At 36.8% G+C, this 21,336-nt stretch overlaps 1 protein-coding gene across 1 annotated transcript in view; it reads right to left on the minus strand.

Annotated features, from left to right (window-relative positions):
- The window catches only part of PARP4 (poly(ADP-ribose) polymerase family member 4), a 44,057-nt gene extending 24,575 nt beyond the window's left edge, over positions 1-19,482 (minus strand). Inside the window, 17 exon segments of the mRNA XM_074151136.1 lie at positions 788-952; positions 1,440-1,526; positions 1,693-1,824; positions 3,057-3,181; positions 3,715-3,877; positions 4,644-4,827; positions 5,039-5,137; positions 6,413-6,550; positions 9,656-9,816; positions 11,903-12,076; positions 13,005-13,142; positions 14,204-14,350; positions 15,097-15,210; positions 15,779-15,857; positions 16,962-17,085; positions 17,889-18,093; positions 19,357-19,482. Coding sequence (XP_074007237.1) covers positions 788-952; positions 1,440-1,526; positions 1,693-1,824; positions 3,057-3,181; positions 3,715-3,877; positions 4,644-4,827; positions 5,039-5,137; positions 6,413-6,550; positions 9,656-9,816; positions 11,903-12,076; positions 13,005-13,142; positions 14,204-14,350; positions 15,097-15,210; positions 15,779-15,857; positions 16,962-17,085; positions 17,889-18,093; positions 19,357-19,482 — 2,361 coding nt within the window.
- Between the last annotated feature and the right edge of the window lie 1,854 nt (positions 19,483-21,336).

The following is a 21,336-nucleotide window of genomic DNA, read 5'->3' on the forward strand; positions in this document are numbered from 1 at the left end:
AAAAATATTTACCTGCACCAGTTATGAAATTCCTGACACTTATCACCCTGGAGCTCCTTTCTCTTATTTTATTACTAAGTTAGGATTGCATGGAACCCTCTTTATTTAATCGTATAGATTTGTAATCTGAGCATCATAGCAGCTAAAATTAAGACGAATGTATGATGTTTCTCTCCCAAAGACAGTGAACTTCAGAACTCAGTGTAATACAGGTTCAAAGGCATGATTGTTGAACAGTCAGACATACAATACAGCTATATGATCTCACAGGACTAGGACCACAAGGACCATTTCTGGCTCTTTGCTAGCATTTTAACACAGAACTGACCTCCCCTCCCACCTGGAGAATTCAGGAGCCATCAAAGGCATCCAAAGAAACGTATGGGCAACCTTGTCCCTGAAGCAGAGAAGGATAATAGCAGTGTTCAGCAGATGCTCAGCTGGAGATAATACAATGTCTTTGCAAGCCAAAGCAGGAACAGCAGCACAGAAACAGCAGGTGACTCAAAATACAAGATCTAACATGTGCCAGCTCAAGACAACTTTCTAAGTCCTGCAGGAGCAAATACATCCTCAGAGATAGATAGAGGCTTTCTACCAAGCACAGCATTCCTGTTTGTGTTCACGTTGCTCTATGACAAGAATAGATATAACCAGTTACCTTCTAACAAAAGAGAAGAAATTAAAACAAACTTACTGAAGCCTTTTGTGTAACTTCAATCCCCCAAGCACAGAACTTTTGCTTCAAAGCAAGAAGATGCTGTTTTAAGATTGTATTTTAACAAACCTGTGTCTTTTCATTTAATGCTTTGTCCTGTTGCCATGGTGACACAGAAGCAGGCAGATGAAAGGTGATGCAACCATGCCGAAAACTCAGTTCAGTGATATAGGTGATTTTGATCACAACTGTAGAATTTGGAGGTAAGTTTCCAACACTTATTACAAAAACATCCTAAAAAAAACACCAAACAACAACAACACAATGCACAAACTAGCTTTAATGACATCATTAAAGCCTATGCTTTCCAAAACAATAATTTAATTAAAACTGAAACCAAATGCTAACACAGAAACTATTATTTTGTTTTGGTGAAGTTTAAGGAAAAATGGGACTATGATATGAAATGTCAAACTTTCAATAATTCCTTAATTTCTGGCAAAAAACTGATCAATAGTAATTAAGTAAATTAATCTTTAAAAAAAAAAAAAAAAAAAAAAGAGAAAGGAAACTACCTGGGAGAGACATAGCTGTTTTATGTAAGCCATAGCACACATTTAAAGAAACAATAGCTGTTTTTAAAAATGATCAAATGTATGGTCCAAATAAGGTCCAAATAGTAAAAATGAGTTTCCCAACAAAGGCACGATTCAGCACCAAATCTATAATTGGACAACTGCAAAATTTCCAAGTAGGTACTAAACCACGATATTCAACATACCGGTGCATCTTGGTCCATTAGATAAGCTCCATCACCCTGACTGATAGCTTTCCGATATTCCCTATGTGCTTGTTTCTTTTCTTTAACCTATGAAAAATTGTTCCAAAATAAGTCATTTCATCTCTATAGACAGAAAACTTAACCAATAGTCTCCTAAATGACATGACTACCTTGAAATCCAGGCAAGTGGTAACAACAAAGGATCTTCAGATTGAAGGAACTACATCAAAGGCAAAGTGCAATAACATTTTACCTCTCCAATGACGTGTTTTCCATTGACAAAAGCTTCAAACCCACAAACAGCAGCTTTATCATCCAAAGGAAAGACATATTTAGCTTCAATCGGTTTACTGTTTTGATTGGTGTAGGTCTGAAACATTACTACCTGAAATGAATATTTTTTTGTGTAACTGTGATGTTAAAATGTGATTAAAACATCAATACTGTAAGTATAACAGCATAACTGCTTTGCACCACAAAACATCAATAGGTATGCCACCACTGGAACCTCCATTTGTACCTTAGAAATTAAGGTATAACATTCATCAGTGCTTGACAAATAAGCATCTTCAGAAACATGCAAGGAGCTGTAGAACTTTAAATCTCTAAATCAGTAATTAAATCTCTTCCAGAAAAAAGTAGACCACCACCTTCTAAAGGTTATCTAATATACTGGAGAGCTGGAGCTGTCAAGCTATTGCCTACAGAATTCACCACTGCAATAACAGTTTCAAGCCAGTAAGGACTAAACAAGAAGGAAGAATAAACCTCCACAAAAAAATTGGTCTATTTGTACAATATACTAAAAGGGATGTTTAGAAAAGCCCATTTTTCCTTCTATAAGTATAGTATCCATCTTGTAATGACAGAATTTCTGTCTCTGAGGTGTCAGATTGCATCTGACTTTCTTCTCACATCTGCTCTTCTGTTTACTTCCCATGTGTCATAACAAAATTCTGGCAATTCCTCATTCTCCTTTGCTGCCACTCTTATTGCCCCTTGGCATCTGATCATTTCTGGTTTATGCTCTGTACCTCAGCCTTATAGACTGTTTTCTGCTTTGATGGACTGGGACACAGAACAGATGCCACTGGATAGTAATTCATTCCATAAGAAACCAGACAGAACCCAAACCAATACAAACTCAAAACCAAACAGAACAACCCCAATCCCTCATGAGAAGAACAGTTGTTCAAAGGAATGAAACTGATCAGACAACAGTTTTGAGTGTCCAAATAGCTTAAGCACAGACTCACTTGCAGTCAATTGTTTCAAACCATTTTCTCTCCTGTTCTCCCCTGCTTTCTTTTTCAAGGCTTTGATTACACATAGGCAGAAAACAGACTTAAAAATAAAGCCAAGCTTTTCACTGTCCAAAGAGTTTTTGAGCTTTTGGCATTTATTTGACTATATGTCTCTAAGAATGAAAACTGTTTCCACTCAGTTTCAGGACTTTCATTTAGAGACTGACTTGCCCCCTCCCTCTTTTTTTTTTTTTTTTTTTTTTTTTTTAATTAACTAAACATTAAATAGCATTTTGTCTAAAACACTATTTAACAAATGGATTAATTTTTCAGGGCTGAGTTATGGAAAAGGACAATAAATAGCATACTCTACCTGTGCTACAAAGTCTATTATCCTCGCTTTGATGTAAATACCTTCCAGAGGGACAGGATTTCCCAATCTGTCCTGAAGACCAGTTTTTACAGAATTTGAAAGATTTGCATTTGGTAATTCATAGCCTAAACAAAGAGTTTACGAAAGATTAAAAAGATATTTTTTGAAATATACATTCTGAAACTAATCCTATATCAATGGCCCATGTTTATTTATGCAATTCACATCACACAAGTAACACTCAGTTTCTGTTATGAATACTGGAGTTGAATTGCCGAGCTGTAGGCTGCCTGTCTGAGCAATCATGAGTTCATGATAGTTCTTGAAGGTCTTACAAGGTCTTTGTTTAGAGTCTTGCATTTGAATTATTTAAAGACCATCTGATGATTCATGCAAAAGTGCTTCCTGTGCTTCTCTTGAAACACACTGTCACAGGAGGAGTTGCAACTGCTGGTGGTAATTATGCCTATAGGAAATGTGTTCAAAACAGATGCTACACAGATGCCACACCATAATCACTAATTTGGTTACATCCGCAAAAAAACTACAAATCATTTTTTATTATGTTATCTTCATACATGTACTCTAAAAAGGGTTCTGACAGGCATTTAGGAAACTCTGGAAGCAACTCAATATACAAACAGAAAACACTTCTTACTCTCATTCTGTAAATGACATTGCGACTCTGGCTCACTGTTATCTTGCTCCAGTTCCACCCCAACTGCAGGCTGAAATTGTTTTATTTGATCTTCAGCAAGGCAAAACTTAACAACGTATCTAATTTTAATCTGGCGGGTCTCATACACAACAAATTCATCATCCTGGTAAAAACAAAGAAAAGTATTTTACAACAAAAACAAAGCTGTAGTTAATATCTAAAACAATGCAAACTGATTAAGAGGTGTACCTAAATGACACATCATTTCTTGAAATATGATAAGAATCTGTCAGTTTATTTTCACTCCCCTAATCTCTCTGTATCACTACCAGTTGCATCTCTTGTCTTCTTACTTTGTATTCTCCACATTTCTTATATCTCCTCTTCTCCGTAAAGCACAATCATTCCTCAAAATAACTAAGAACAGGAAAAGCAAAAAAACCTGGTGGATACGTAGAGAGCAACTGTTATCTGTTAGTGCGCCACTACAGCTCTCATGCCTGCCTTAGAGTACCAACCTATAAGGACAGGGATTTTGATCAGCTGGATTCATTTACAAAATAATGAACCTTCCATGGTAGTGATTTCTTATTCCATACAAAGTAGAATATCGCTCCCAATTAACAATTTAAATATCACAGAACGGATATTTATACAATGATTCAGTTATAATAAAATGTAGTATTTACATCTGTCTTTTAAGTAGTGTTTTCTTGCAAGAATTCTTTACAAACAGCACTTTAGAGGCTTAGAATTTTTAAACGCACTTTATAGGCTGCAAGACAGACAAAAGTGATTTTATGCATTACTGTCTAGTGATTTAGTGTCTGAACCGAAATGCAGGTTACGTTTATTTTATTATCTATCAATGGTATAATAAATCCAAAATTTGGTGCCTTTTCAAGTGCCCAATACTGCAGGATCAGTACCTCAAAGTCTGAAGAGATGTCTCCTGTTTTACGGACTCCATGCACACTGTCAAAACCTGATGGTGCATTATTTAATGAATAATCACGCTCATACAGATCTAAGCAGGATCCAAGTGCCACGTCACAAACTGCCAGGAGCCGGGTCCCATCCATTTCACTGGGTGAAGAATACTTAATACTGGCACTATATGTAAAGAAAGATCAGACACATTTTACTATAATTTATATAAATGTAAACATCATAGGAGTTTAAGGATACACAAGTACTTCTGAACAGATGAACAGGAATAAACTTTATCATTAAATTACCTTAAAAGCATTAAGAATTATATCTACTTAATTTTAAAAGTAAAAAGAATACACAAAGGATAAAGAAATAGTGTCATTATTCAGACCTAACAGAATCACTGAAGTAAATGCCACTGCCCAGATTCCCAATGTCAGTTCTTTCCAGGCCGTGATCTTCAACAACCACTTTCGGCAATAGCAGCCCTCTAGAGAAAAAGAAGGTCACACAATGAATGAAGTACAAAATACTTTTGCATGTAGCATGTAGGCTAGTACACATTGTGCAGTCATGAAGCACAGAGGATTAAAACAAAATACACTTTAGAGTAACCATCCATAGACACTCAAGGAAAATAAAGTCTATTCATAAAAAAAATAAATCTCAAAGTCATATTAATCACCAAGACACCGATTACATAAGCAATAAAGACTGTTAGCTTTTCTTCATTAAGCAGAAACCCAATGCATTTTCCAGATTCATTGCCAAACATTCAAAATAATTTTTTGGTTATTAGATGAGTACTTCTACATTTCTAGCAACAGTGCTGTATTCAATTTCTGTTCAATTCAATTCAAAACTGTATGAAATTTTTGTATCTAAGAAAGAGAAAGTATGAGTTTTAAAGGCAGAATGCTGTGGAATGGATAATTGGAAACGTTTCCAATGTTTGATTTGCAAACCTATTAAGTGTAAAGATACCATTCTTAGACCGTTTGAGACATTTCATTTACTACCGATTAATGCCCACAGAAAAGATTTTATGTATAAAGAATGTAATAAGACAAAATGTTTAAATAAGTTCAACAGTTTTGTAACTTACAATTAAAATCTGCAGTATGAGGAAAACAGAATGCTAATATGACTTTTGAGGTATTTGAATTTTGATGGCTTTATGTATCAGATATGTTTTTTGAAATATCCTTAAATTTTCAGTGGCTGGTATTCACTGCATACATACCATGATGAGAATTTAAATATATCAGGCTACTAGAGGTTATAGTATTTTAGCATTATTACCACATCTGAGTGAATCCATGGTATTCAGTCATAGAACTAGATATTCTGTTATTCCAGGAAATTATCATAATCTACAAATATGCCAAATAAACAGTCATGGGGAAACATTGCATAGAAGTGGAAGGACATTGTCAATGCAATTCTTTCCTAAAACAGAATACATTTTCCACACAGCCATTACTCTCCATTTTGTCATCTTTCACATGGACTTAAACCACACTCCTCATCATAACCAAATAGCTACATCTCAAATCTAATCTAGCTGGAAAGTAATTAAATTTATTACTACAAAAGATTGATTTTCGTTCCAGACGTCTGTAGAAGTATAAGGATATTCATACATAACAAAAACTAGGTTAAACATAATGCAAAAGAGGTTAAAAAAAAAGTCAAAATACATTTAAGAATATAGTTAAGCCTGATTCAATGTCACAAAAAAGGATTCAATGTCACAAATTTTTACCTGGAAAGAATTCCCATGAAGTTGCGCACAGACGATGCATGGAATAAGGATCGAATGTTTCCAAGACCGCTCAGAAATTCTGCTGTTTCAGTTATTCTGCCAACCCTATACACTTGTAAAATTCTCACTGGACAGTTACTGCAAGAAATTTGAAATTATCTTTGAGATTTCATGATGTAGAGAGTGCATTTAAGATGTTACACTGTTAAAAGATAAAGCCTTATTCTAAATCTCAAAGTAACATTCAACTTTTTGTTACCAATTTGGGTGGCAATTATTAAAGAAAAAAATAGCTTAAGAGAGCAATCACCCGTCATACTAAAAACTAAACGACTAAGTTCAAGACCTATTTAGACTTTTAGGGAGAAACTGAAAATGTGTTTTCATGCTGAAAGTCATATGAAATTATCTTATTTGACATTTTGGGATCTAAATTCGAAGATGTGATATAGAACACCCCAGACAACTCTATACAGCTCTGAGTCTGTAAGTATATAAATTATTGCCAGGAAACCTATCTTGTACTAAAAACTCTTTTACTGAGCATAGAATCACAGAATCTTCTTGGTTGGAAGGGACTTTGAGATCATCGAGTCCAACCACAAAAAAACCCAACAAACCCAAACACAAAAAACAAACAAAAACAAAAAACCACACACAAAACAAACACCCACAACCACACACCACACCCACCCACAAACAGACACAAACCAACAATCTCGAGCACTAGAGCATGCCCTGAAGTGCCATGTCTACAAGTTTCTTAAATACCTCCAGGGATGGCGACTCCACCACCTCCCTGGGCAGGCTGTTCCAGTGCCTGACCACTCTCTCAGTAAAGTAATTCTTCCTAATATCTAATCTAATCCTCCCCTGCCACAACTTTAGACCATTTTCTCTGGTCCTGTCATTATTCATTTGGGAGAAGAGGCCAACACCCACCTCTCTACAACCTCCTTTCAGGTAGTTGTAGAGGGCAATGAGGTCCCCCCTCAGCCTCCTCTTCTCCAAACTAAACATGCCCAGGGACATGTACTCAGGGACTTCACTGTCTTGGCTGAACTACAAATACCTTAGCATCGCAGTTCAGGCTACCTGGAGGTAGTAACTCCCAATTAAGAAATACACTTGAGAGGAGGAAAACTTGGGTTGCAATCCCACCTCCAGCAAGAGTTATGAATTTTACATGCAATAGTTACAGGACAGAGCTGTCACCAAGATTCTTGTTCCTCCCTAGTTGTGTTTACACAAACCAAAAGATTCAGATTCTCTCTTTACTGCTTCTTACTCTTATCCTTTCCAGCTGAATGCTCTACTGAGCTATCATGTAAAGATCTGAGTGGAGAACAGTGTGCCTACCACCTTCTCTCTGCAGTCTGCTGCCCACTACACATGCTCAGAATATACCTCCTCAAATGACCGACTCTGGACTAAGTACTGTGTTGCTTAGTGGTATAAAGACAGTGATACCCTATGAAATACCGAGAAGACAATTTTAGGATTCTAGGATTCCTAACAGTCACACAGTGAGGAACCTCTGGATTTACAAAGTAATCGAGAAGAGGACTTAAAGAATCACAATTTCGGATTGGTACCTAAAGTAGGTAGTACCTGCAAAGTAAAAGCATACAGCTCTGTTTAGAAATCAAACCTTCATGCTTTCAAGATTCATTGAGCTTCAGTCAAGTTTTGAGTTCCTAAATCCTAAAATAATATTGGCAAATAGGACCTAGCTGCTTTTGTAATTATGAACACTTTACTCGAGTCCGAGTGACAGTCCGTCACCTTGACGAAGTGTGGTTTCTTTTGTTGAGGATTAGAGATATATTATGTCCTAATTTATGAAGCTGCTATATGAACTTATATGAAGTGGGTTTTTGTTTTGTTTTGTTTGTTTGGGTTTTTTTGTTTCTTTTTAAGAACTGTATGTGAACTCTGATGCTTCAGCATTCTTCTACTGCAGTTGAGGTTTTTCTAAATTGTTTTTAGATTAAAAACTAAGATTGCAAATGCAGAGACTGAAAGGGAATAAATATGCTCCAATTCTTGCAATGTCATTACACTTACCTATTGTGTAAGAGTAGTGTCAAAGTTTTGCTGGAAAATCCTGTCCCTATAATTAGTTAGTTTATGAATTAGTATACAGGCCCTAACACAGATAACTGCTAGCTACAAAGAGCAGTCCCCTCGGTTCAGGTAACAGCAAATTCCCCAAAATTTAATTGTTTCTGTCACAAAGCACTAAAAGGTGGAACTGAATCACAAACTATTGTTCTATTAATTTTAAATGACTTAAAAATTCAGACAAAATGTCAAGTAAAAGTCAACTACTGAACTTTGCTGAAGTCAAACAGAAGTTTGCGTGTTCCAAGCACAGTGCTCCTTCCGTACTCAAGCAGTATATATTTGGGTATAATCACTTAGTAACCTGTAGTTGCTAGGGAGACTTAGACCTTAGCTGCTTAAGAGCATATTTACTCAGTAAAAACAAACTTGGAGTGACTATATATATGTAAATATATATATATAATTGAAGCCCACTTAATTATTCCCTGTATTAATGATCTAACCATTGATTATCACATTTCTAGAACAATCTTCTCTTTAATTTTTCCATATTTACCTATTTTTAAATTTTATTAACCACAGAGACAGGGTGCCCAGTTAGAAGCCAATGTCAAAAACATTAAACAGAATTACAGGCAAATCTGCAGAATAAATTCCCAGAAATACGTCTTTCTCACACAACTGAAAGCTAACTAGAAAGGGATGGCAAGCTCTGTACATCATCAAAAAGTGACCAGGTATTCTCTCCTGCCCCCACCAAGTTTATTCACACAGAAAAAAATTACTTGTTTTACTCGGCAGAAACCAAAATTTTACTTTTATATTTTCTTTTCAGTTATTGTATAAAATGCCTGGAAATAAATACTGAGAAACAGAGTAAAGAAGTCTAGACTCCATATATCTTACTTTAATAGCTCGTATAAATAGACAGCTCTTCACAATTAAGAAAAAAAAACAACCCCACCAAAACTGACAATATTATAATTTTCAGGTTTTTTTATATTTACCTCCATTTTGTTCTCTATAGATTATGGTAAATATGCCAGCCCTACAATCCAATGAGCACAATCAACATTGCACAGTAACAGTACCTGATCATTCAGTTCTCTTTAGAGGTATTTAGTGCACTATACCTTGAATTTTACTGGAATCATTGCATAGCTATTAAAAACTTACCTGTAATTGTTTTTTAACACTTGTTGTTCAACATTGCGAAATTCAGAACTCCTTGAGTCAACAGCTTCAATCTTGCACCTCAGAGCCTGGTATTTGGCCAAAGATGATGGGTTTGGGCAGGAGATATTCGTTTCACGTATATTAAGCATGTCTCTGATTAGCTAGAAAATGCAGACGGCAATCTGTGAATACTTGCTACGTTTTAATTAAGGAAACTTGCAAACCAGACTAAATTATATGAAGTTACAGCGTAGTAACAATGAAATGGAATACTCAAAAGAACATTTCCACTTGTTAGATACAGTCTGGAACAAGAGCAAACAGTTGTAGAATCCCATGAAAGCAATTCTGAAGAACAAGGTATATGAAAAATAGCGATAAACTGCTTCTGTACAACTCCAAACCAAGCTTTGGATGGAGCTTGCTCATAACAGCTCCACAAACCAGTATTTGTGCTTGGTTACCATTTTGATTTTGCTCATTAGGCAATTCTTACGTGTTAGAATCTGTCTTTTTGGGCTTTTGGCCACTATCCAGCTAGGGCAATAGCCCAAGGTACACATGTATTTTTCTCTTATCAGGAGAAAGAAGGACATCTAACTTTGAAAAGATTGTAATGCTACACTTCACTAAACCATGGAAAGCTTTATGAGGCATAATAATTTTTTTTATATAAAAAAATCTCAAAAGGTTTTAATTGTCAAAAGATTTCCAAGGTTAAAGGCACTATTAATATTTGTTCTTAATTTTAAAACAGTAAGGAGCCTCCTTCCCTTTACCTCTCCCCTTTTACATTTTGTAACTTACAGAAGACTGACTTCTGGATATTTTTTACCAAAAAAGGTATCTCTGGCAGAATCCATGGATTTTACATTATAATTGCAACACAAGGAGGAAATCTGAGTTTGCTCTGTAGCTAAAAGAGTGATGAAGCCGTCAGATCTCTGACTGCCTCTCGCCTCTCCAGAAAGCCTGTCTGCTTGGGCTCAGCTGTCAGCTTTGACAGTGCAGCTGTGGAGCCTTGAAAGAGAGCTGTGAGAACACTCAGCAGACTCCTGTCCCTCCTTTGCTCAAGAGATGCCTTTGAGCTTTGGCTCTTGCCCGTGGTCTCTCGGCTGAGCTATGTTCCTTTTGAGCCTGCATCCAGCCTCCCTGCTCCTGACCCACATCCTGTGGACTCAAGTTCCCGGTTTGACCTTGGACCTGCCAGACGAGCCATAATGAAGAGGCGATCCGGACTGACTCTGGCTACTATCACCAGCAGTCACTGTCACCTGCTCTGCTCTTCCTGTTAGGATACCATGGGACTGGAGCCGCTGCCGGTGGTGTACTGTCCCAACCTTGCTCACTTTCACCCCAAGCCCCATCCACCCACCCTTGCTCCTGGGTGCCAGGGCTGGATCTGCACGCACACTCAGCACACCTCGTTGGCAATGCCCCCACAGGCTGAGAATTTCTCAGCTGGTTCCTGCAAAGATGAGACAACGTACTGACTTGCAGCGGAATAACAGAACTCCCGATTGACTGAACGCCCAGCCAGCCTAAAAATGAAGGAGCTGACTAAGTAACGCAAGAGCTGTGGGGAGAGCTATGGGGAGAGCTATGGGAGAGACAGATCCTTGGAGATTCCCCTGGGCAGGTCAGCTATGCTTAGACTGACTGAAAGATGTTATCTGTTTAGATGTGCTGACTCCTTTCTTGCACTAACAATCCAGACAGCCCAAGGAAGTCCCTCGGGCAGTTTGTGCTGCAAAAGTAGAAGCAGACCAAGCTGTACGCAGACTGCTAATTTTAAATAGTCTCTAGAAACTGTTCCTGCATATACAGGAAAGGGTACACAGAATGGTCTTTGCATATAGTTAAAACGGCTTAGATGTGTTTTGCATATATTTTAAGATAATCAATAGAAAATGATTATATATATGCGGGAGTAGTGGCTAGCTATGTAAGCTGGTTGATAACAGTTCCGTGATTCTCATTTGATCCAGCTGAAGATGTCACCAGAACAATGACTGCAATGGAAACTCCCTTCACGACCTGGACAGCAACGGGTCTTCTTGTTCAAAACAGTGAATTCCCCCCATAAGCATTACTCTATTCCTTAGATTCCAATTAATTATTTTTTTTTAAAAACTGACAGCCTGTGACTAGCTGTGCAAAGCATCCTGTCAATTTATCTAGTGAGCATATTCAAAACCAGCATAGCACAGTGCAGATCAGGGCTCACGAGCAATCTGGAAAAGTTACCTGACACAGGTCCTGTTTTTTAGATAACAGCTTTTTGGAAACTTTATAGTCTATTTCAGTTTTGTGACGTATAACTTGATAGAATTCCATCATCATCTCTTGTAGTGCCATCTCGCCAGCTCCTTCATCCAGTGCATTCTTTACTTGGAGTAAAATACCTTCTGCTTTGCTCACCTTTAAAGGAAGAGATTATTAACCTGAAATCTATGTCAAAATTGCAGAAAGAGCGCAAAGCAATAAATACTGAAAATGAATCATTAAATTCCACACTGAAATAAAACTTTAACTGTTGTTAGTGCAATATCCACAAAATAATTTCTTGCAGCTAGGATATAAAAACAGTACTTAAAAATTGGATATTATTCTGCCCTTGTACTGGGCTTCTTGCAAAGCACCTCAAGCAGAGCTAAGAGACAGTAAAATAACCTCCCTGAAAGAAAATGGAATATAAATCAGATTGAATGATAACATCCCTTAACATCTTGTCGATTCATATCGTCAGCTTTAATGCATTGATGAAATAACAGAAAGTAGAGGATAATAAATTTCTTACTAAATGTCTGTTCATCCTAAAATACACAAAGCAGAGCAGAAGTCCTATTTATAAAGTGCAGTTTACAGATAAAATAAAAGTAATGATTAATTTTAGACAGTTTGCCCAGACAGACAGAAGATAGATTTATCTGTATATTCCTTCTCAATTGGAAATTTTTCACAGAATACTGTATATTATTTTGCCTTTTCAAGGCAGGAGGAGGAGAAAGGCAAAATGCTTTTTAATTTACATTAACCAAAGGCAACATCTAGTAAAATGTTGACATTAGAGGCTGCATAGCAATATCTTACTGCAGTTCAATACTGATCCAAGACTGGTCTCTGTCTCACAAATGCCTTTGGGAGAAAAATGGAGGGTTAATATAACTGAACAGCAATCCACTTAATTACTGTGTTTCAAAAATCTGGAGTTCTTGAAGTGCAGGAGCATCAAAAGTGTAATTACCAATCCCTATCTGAAACACAGCATACATGTTTGCTGGGAAAAAAAAAATATTCTAACAGCATTTACATATTCATCCTCACAGAGTAACAAGAATTAACTTACATCATTTAAACTTATGTTGTTTACTGATTCAAGTAGTAAACTATCCAGGTGGCCAATAGCTTCTGCCCAGATCAGTTCCACAAAATCACTAACTTCCTGACATATAGCACTTGAATGGATGGCTTCTTCTAGATGTAACTGTAGTAAAATAAACACAATTCAGTAAAAAGACAAAGAAGCAAGTCATGGCAGTGAAGTCCCTACACGAATAATTAAACATTCCTATTCCCATAAACAACACAGTGCACAATGCTCACTTATGCTTGGTATAATTTCTTCAGTCCCATCGAACTGAAGGGAAGGTTTGCTTTTATAAATTCTTTCAAGTGGTATGGAAGGCCAGATGGCCATGACCTCTCTTCAAAACTGAGACATAAAGTCCTGGAGAAGACGGAAGTTGATTTGTTTGGTATCTTTATCAGTACATTGTACTAGCAGGTACATGGACATAATAGTCTGCAGACCCCAGCCACTTCCTTTTTTGCACAGCTGGTAAAAGAACACATAGTTCAAAATGGCCAGTGTTTTATAACATCTCAAACAGATGACACTAGATGTCTAGTTCAGAAAGCTCTGGTGGGAAAGACATTACTCTTGTGAAAATAAAAAAATTGGAGCAGCAAAGCTACAGGAGAAGAGAGAAGCCATGAAAATCGGTGCAATTCATACATCAAAAAGAGTTGTGAAAACAGATCTTCTCATGTTCTTCTGAGGAACATTATTAAAGCATTTACTTGAGCTTTTTCTCACTGTTCTACAATACCAGAAGCTGCCATTAAACTTGATGCCATTAAATAATTCTCACACAGGTTTGGACATTCTACAGTACTTGCTTACATGGAGTCAACCACACAGCTTCTGAGATCACTAGAGGACATATGTGGGCCTTTCAATATTGCTGGATATAATCTATGTCTATATTAGCACATCACTTTTTAGGTATCACATTAGTTGATAATGCATTTACTGAGGGAAAAGAAAACTCTATAATGAACATGACTACAATTGCTTTTAGTATTTAAGTACAGGGAATATTCACTCAATATTCCAATAATTTTAAAATGTTTACATATAAACAGTTTCCCTTAACCTACAGCTGTTACCACTGTAATCTAGACAATTTTTACCCCATTCAGAAAATTGGAAACTAAAGCAAATCATTAAGGACAGAAAAGTGTAAACATGCAAGTTGTACAAGCCTGTTGCAATTTTGTAGAAGCTAAATATTCTGCTTCTGGTGGAAAAGTTTCTCTGAGCAGGAAATCCTGGCTCTTCAAGTCTGCAATAAAAGTCTCGTACTTTTTTCTTATTTCTTCAGCAGTATTAGTTACGAATTGTTTATTATTCTGTAAATTGAAAGAGTAAAGTTAGTCAAAGAAACCATATAGAGACATAAAGAATCAATTTTACCAGACACTGTTCTAACAGCTGACACATTTAAGTTCTGGGTTGTGATTTAACAGGCTTCCGGCAAGGCAAAGCTTTTGTGAGGCTTCATGGGCTCCATGTACAAACCACCCCACAGCGATAAGATAGGTTCATCTAAATGTGTGCTGGAATAACTTGTTTTATCAATCGAACCATTCAAAATTCATCCCTGATGCAGCTCTTTTGACTAGAATCTAGTGTTGTTACAATGACACAGACTGTACATGGTGTACCAGAGTGCATCCATAACTTGTATACCAAGAAATACATTTAGGCTGGCCTCAGGACAAGCTTTTCTGTCTCTCAATAGTATGTCAAGAATATCACTCGCTATAGCATTTCAGCATGTAAAGTCAAGTCCTTATAAGTTTAGATATCGACAGGAAAATCTATGTGAGTACGATGCAGGTGCATCCAGGACCATGCTGTGCTGCTGTCAAGTCCCAAAACAGTTCTTTTGAGCAACATGTAAGATAATACACAGACTAGAGGAGCCAACTATAAATCACATTTTTTATGATAAATCTTAACAGAATGACCTCCTATTATCTATATCTAAGGATGAGCCTACAAGTAAGAATGAAAAGCATCTGAAGGTCTCTAGAACAGGTAGGTTCAACGTGCATAAAGAGACAAACAGGTAATGTCAATGAGTGGTTCATACCTTTGTTCCATCTGATGTACTGAAATTTGCATATAGTCGAAACAGGAACTTGCAATGCTCTTGGGAACACTGTAATTCAACAACTACAAAATCTTTGCTTTCCTTGGAGTTGACCTAAATGGAAAGAGAAATAAAGCTGCCCAATTCCCAATTTATCACTGAAGTACGTTTCATTCACATGATACTGCACCACGTACTTCCCCTTGTCCTATTTATTTTTTCACCTGATTTAGCACCACTATGACTGGTAAAAAAACAGAAGCAGAATTATTCATTATTTGTATCACAGCAACAAGTAGAAGCTCCTCTCAGGGCTTCACTGTACTGACTGCTGTATATTTGCATCTTTTTTGTGTTTTGAAAGATTTTTTAAATACAGAAAGTTCAAAATTTAAATCAGATTAAACACATAAAAGCCATGATAACATACATCTTGTCAGAAGCAAACATACTATTCTACTGCATTTCTTTGGCAAGAACACTACAGCAGTAATAGAAAAGTTTTATTTGGGTACAATTATGCTGCAATGAAAGACAGAAAGCGCTAAAGTACTTTTTAATACTCCTCTTTGAATTGCTGTACATGATAACAGAAGAGTTACTGTTGATGTATCTAAAACTATAAATGTTTTGTTCATCTACTGATCCTCCTGCATTCTCCCACAATATCAGAAAGGCTTACTTTTTCAAGGACACTGTATTTTGCAACTTCAAAATCTTGGGGGAAAAAAGGAGTATCTTGATCATTTTGACTGTAAAATCTGGAATGGAATTGGAATAATTAAAATCACATATGCCCAGTAAATACTGTACTGTAAAAGGCTGCAATGTCATACTAAAGTAAGAACTAGTGCAAGAAGATAAATCTACTTTTCAGCAGTAAAATAACAACAACAAAAGTGTTGTCAAACAAAATCCCACATGGACAAGCTGCTGCGCTAACAGGCCAGAACGTCTAGTGTAAACCCGAAGACTAGATTTCAATCTTCATTCTTTAGAAAAACTATGGAAGCAGCACAATAAATGTATTTTCATTGCCTGGTTACTTGTTAATTTCTTAATAGCTTGGTCAGCTACCTGTGCTGTCTGAGGCTAATTCCTCCCTTATTCTTGACTTTTACATCAGGATATATACATGTAGTCATATTCTTCGCATCAGGACTTGTAGACCAAGTGTACCTTCTAGTATGTTCCCACAAAGTAACTAAATAACTTCTCTATGACTGAACAGCAGTCTCTAAAATTAAAAGCTGTGTTTTGTTAATAGATTTAAGAGTGCTGGAGCTGGTTTTGTTGCTTTAACTCAATAATTAGAAACAATTATAACAATACTGCCTCCCTATCAACTAAGAGCAGTCTCAGGTATCTTGATTTTCTCCCAAGAATTTTCATGGGAGAAAGACATGCTCAGCGCTTCTAAAAACAGTGAATTGGACCAGATTGGAAAAACCTATGTGAACCAAGAAAAGAAAAAAATTGTGATAATAAACAGAGCACCAATCAGAAAACGATAAAGCATGAGCCATATTAATGCCTGAGGAGTTGGTAGAAGCTTTGCATATATTAGGGAGCTGGATTGTAGGTGTCCACTGAGATGGAAAAACGTAGAATAAATTTCCAGTCAAAAGGTCAGAAGGTCAAAAAAAAAGAAAAACAAGCCATTACAAATTCATACACACAGAATATAGAAAACAAAGAAAGAATAATTTTATCTTCCACTACATCATTAAGATAATGCAAGCCATCTCCAGAAGTCACTGAACCAGACTGGGAAGTGGGGTTTTTTTGTTTGTTGGGTTTTTTCAATTTACAGAAATATCAACATAGATATATCAAAATATATCTTTAGTTTTGTTTTATTTTACCTAAGAGTCCCCACTTTGGATTCAATTCTTCTCTCACTGTCTTCAGTACCAGTAAGGCTGGAATAGTCATTTTCATTTTTCTTTGTGGCATTTTTATTTTCAGGAGATGACAGGTTTTTCACATCTGCAATCAAAACATTTATTTACCTGGTATAATTTCTGTTTTCTCTAATTTAATTTATGAATAATTAATAAAAACAATACTACTACTTAATATTCATAAATATTTTACACGTTGAAAAAAGTTAACAGCTTCTAAGGTCACATTTTATTCAGCCGTATAACTGGCAGGATATGGAGTCAAGTATGGAAGGGCAACTGCCCCAGCTGCCCCACTGGCATTAAATTCTATTTAATGTACACATTAAATAGAATTATCTTTCTCATCTCTTTCTGATGTCCTTTCACTTGTTTCACAGCATTAAAATGAATGTTTTTCTTATTTCCTTCTACACAGTGTTATAGTTGTTTGCATCTGAACCATGTTACGCATTGGAATCCTTGAAGTTCTTCTATTTTAATTGAGTTGCATTAAATATTTCTAGCCCATGTTAACCTTTTCACTAGCTATCTTATTTTCTCATAATTTTGACTTCAAAACATAGCACTTCCTCATGCAGACACTGCAACCCCACTGCATTCTGCTGAAATTAACTAAAAATTCCAGGTTACTGGCATTTTTTTTCCAGTGGAGTCAAATAAAGGCAGTAATTGGAGAAGATTTTTTGTTATTTTTAGTATTTTATTGACATTTCTAAAGAAAAAAGCCCACTGAATGGAACTAATATTCCTTTCCCCCAAAATTCTTTTTTTTTTTTAAAATCAACTTTATTGCCAGTTTCTATGGTTGCTTATTTCTTAAAAGCTGTTTCTAAATATTCATCTTCTAAAACATAATTTTCCGAAGTAACTGAGGGAGGAATAAACAATGTCAAATACACCTACCCTGCCTTTGGTCAGAAGTGTCATCTTGTGATATATTAACCTTAAATGCATTGATCTGTAAAAGCTTCCCCTTTTCAGCTGATTTCCAAATGAAATCTGCACATAAAACAGGTAGCTGATACTTTTGAATATTTTTTCGATCACGACAGCTGAGGACATCAGCAGTATCCACAAGAACATGTGTACTCTGAAAGACAGGTTACAATTACAGTTGCTCTGCACACATAACTACAGTATTAATCCAAACACTGTGCATTTGCAATTCATACTGGTACAATCCTAGAGTCCAGAGGAAACATCTGAAAAACATACAACCTTTCTGGACCATATTTGAATCAAAACTTCCAGTTTAGAAACATGGTACCTCTGCACTTCATCCACAGACAGCAGAGAGAGCAGGACTTTTTCAGGTGACAGTTCAGTTCAACTAAAATATGTGTATCTTTAGAGTGTTCACTTTTCTGCAATTATTATGAAGATATGAAGGTGACCAGGTGCCTCATGTTCTGCAGAGCTTTTAGCAGCACATAGGAGATCCAATAATGGGCCAAGTTCAATTGTGGCAAACACGGTACAAACCCAAAGCTAAGTAAGAGTGTTTTAAAAAAAGAAAAAAAAAGCTGGGCAGAATGCTGAATAACCATAAGCAGCTTTGGTAGCCTTATAAAGAATCATACATTGTTTTACTGGAATCATATATATGCTGAAAATTAAAACTTTCTGCATAGTTAGGAAAAATAAAACCATTTACAGAAGTCATATCAAATAAAATGGTCATAAGTACGAGGCAGTGAATTTTGTACCTCAAACAGTAAACATTAATTTTTCCATGTCCCTCAGTTCTTGCATGCTTAAAGATTATTACACCAGAATGAAATTAGATCTACTCTACTTGGAAACAGGATGATAAATGCATGTACTTTTATTTGCCCTATATGACAAAAGTGCAGTTTAAAAAACCAGCAGTGCCGAGTCCAGATCTGTTCTGACGTTCCCATTTGGAGATAGAGGAGACGCTTTTTAATCGTAACATAACTTCTGAAGCTTGGGTAAGATTTACCCTAAACAGGTTGGCCACTTCTTGCTGTTCTCAGCATCTTAGAGCTCACACATTTTAGGTATTGAAATATCAGTGATGCGCCTCCTTATTCAGAGTTTCCCCTCTCTGATGATGAGAGAACTAAAACAGCATGGCAATTTTATCCAGGAAAAATACTTCCCTGGTTCTTTTGTGGAGGGAGGATATTGCTTTTCATCTTTTATGTGACATTTCAGTACTACAAAGCCAGATGCATTAAAAATGTAAACTGAGTATTTCCATTTAAATATTTACCAAAGACATAATCTCTGTGTTTCTTATTTCTCTACATGTGGCAAGATTAATACTCTACAACATTTGCACCACTTCATATTTTCCTACCAAGATCTCAGAAATAAATCTGGAACTTACCTTGTGATTAAGCACATAATTGACTACTCCACCATTTTCTTGTATGCATGCTTTCAGCCTGCTCTTCTCCTGAACGGGTAAGTATTTAATTTTAACAAAGAACACACAGTCTGCAAAGATTGCCATTCCCCTCCTGTTAAAAGAGAAAAGAAATTTTTATTTTGGGCTGAGAAAAGTTTCATTCTCACTATCTACTTAAGGAAGTAGTATCTCACCAAATACATTGTTTGCAACTCTACAAAGTTCCAAAATGAATCCCATTTTATTAGCATGGCAATCAAATCCACCCAGAACATCTCTTAATCAGTGGATTTATTTTTTTTTAAATTATGCAGAAAATTTAGTGTGACCTACATTTTCAGTAAAGACATGGCTTGAACTAAGTGCCAAACTCTTGTCTTGATCTCTTGCTGCTAATACACAGTGTTAGTAATGTGAAAGTATCTTAATTTAGACTGGAACAACCTCTCTTTGACTTCCCCGTTCACACAATATCATAAAATAACTCTATTTTTCAAGAGTGTAAACAGCTTTTCATGTTTCCACTCACTGATTTATAATCTGCAAACATAAAAAAACCCCCGACATTTAAGAAGAACTTCAGAAAGCTGATCCAGATAAAACCTAACACAGCAAAAAAAAAAAAAACCCAAACCCTGATGACAATAAAAAGCCCAAAACTAAGAAGCTAGTTTTAATCCAGATCTGTTTTCTGATTGAATTCACCCTCTGGCTTACAGCAAATATTTACAAAAAGGAATAGTGTAGCAGGGGAAGTGATGGAGAGGTAGGGGAGAGATGGAAGTAGGGGGACCGCTTCTTTTCTCAGTGGTGTCAACCTAAATTGTCTGTAAAACAACTTGAATGAAAATCAGCTGCGTGTCACTTGTGATTACATTAAGATATGAGAGACTGAGAAAGTCTTTTTTAAACAGGAGTAGAATTTATGACAACAAATTACAAAGTCAGCATCTGGTTTAAGTTATTAGAATATATCATCAACGTGCATTTATTTTCCTGGATGCCTATGAGCGTAAAGTTAATTTAAAAGCTGATGAGAATGATAAATGTAGTGTAAATGAGAACAAATCAGCAAGTTCGCAGATGACACCAAGCTAAGCAGGAGTGTTGATTCCCAGGAGGATAGGGAAGCTCTACAGAGAGACTTAGATAGATTGGACCATTGGGCCAAAATCAATGGCATGAGTTTCAACAAGGGCAAGTGCCAGGTTCTGCACTTGGGCCACAGTAACCCCAAGCAGCGCTACAGGCTTGGGGAAATGTGGCTGGAAAGCTGCCTGGAAGAAAGAGACCTGGGGGTTCTAATTGACAAGTGGCTGAATATGAGCTGGCAGTGTGCCCAGGTGGCCAAGAAAGCCAACGGCATCCTGGCTTGTATTAGAAATAGCATGACCAGCAGAAGTAGGGAGGTGATTGTCCCCCTGTACTCAGCACTGGTGAGGCCACACCTCGAGTACTGTGTCCAGTTTTGGGCACCTCAATACAAGAGAGATATCGAGGTGCTGGAGCGAGTGCAGAGGAGGGCAACGAAGCTGGTGAAGGGCCTGGAAAACAAATCATATGAAGAGCGGTTGAAGGAGCTGGGACTGTTTAGTATGAGGAAGAGGAGGCTGAGGGGAGACCTCATCACTCTCTACAACTACTTGAAAGGACACTGTAGAGAGGTTGGTGCTGGTCTCTTTGCACAGGTAATTAATGACAGAATGAGAGGGAATGGCTTCAAGCTCCAACAGGGTAGGTTTAGACTGAACATTAGGAAAGAATTTTTCACAGAAAGAGTGGTCGGGCATTGGAATAGGCTGCCCAGGGAGGTGGTTGAGTCACCATCCCTGGATGTGTTTAAGAGTCATTTAGATGTGGTGTTGGGGGATATGGTATAGGGGAGAACTTTGTAGAGTAGGGTAGATGGTTGGACTCGATGATCCCAAGGGTCTCTTCCAATCTAGATGATTCTATGAT

This window comes from Numenius arquata, chromosome 1 (genome assembly GCF_964106895.1).
Source record: "Numenius arquata chromosome 1, bNumArq3.hap1.1, whole genome shotgun sequence".
Classification (NCBI taxonomy): domain Eukaryota; kingdom Metazoa; phylum Chordata; class Aves; order Charadriiformes; family Scolopacidae; genus Numenius; species Numenius arquata.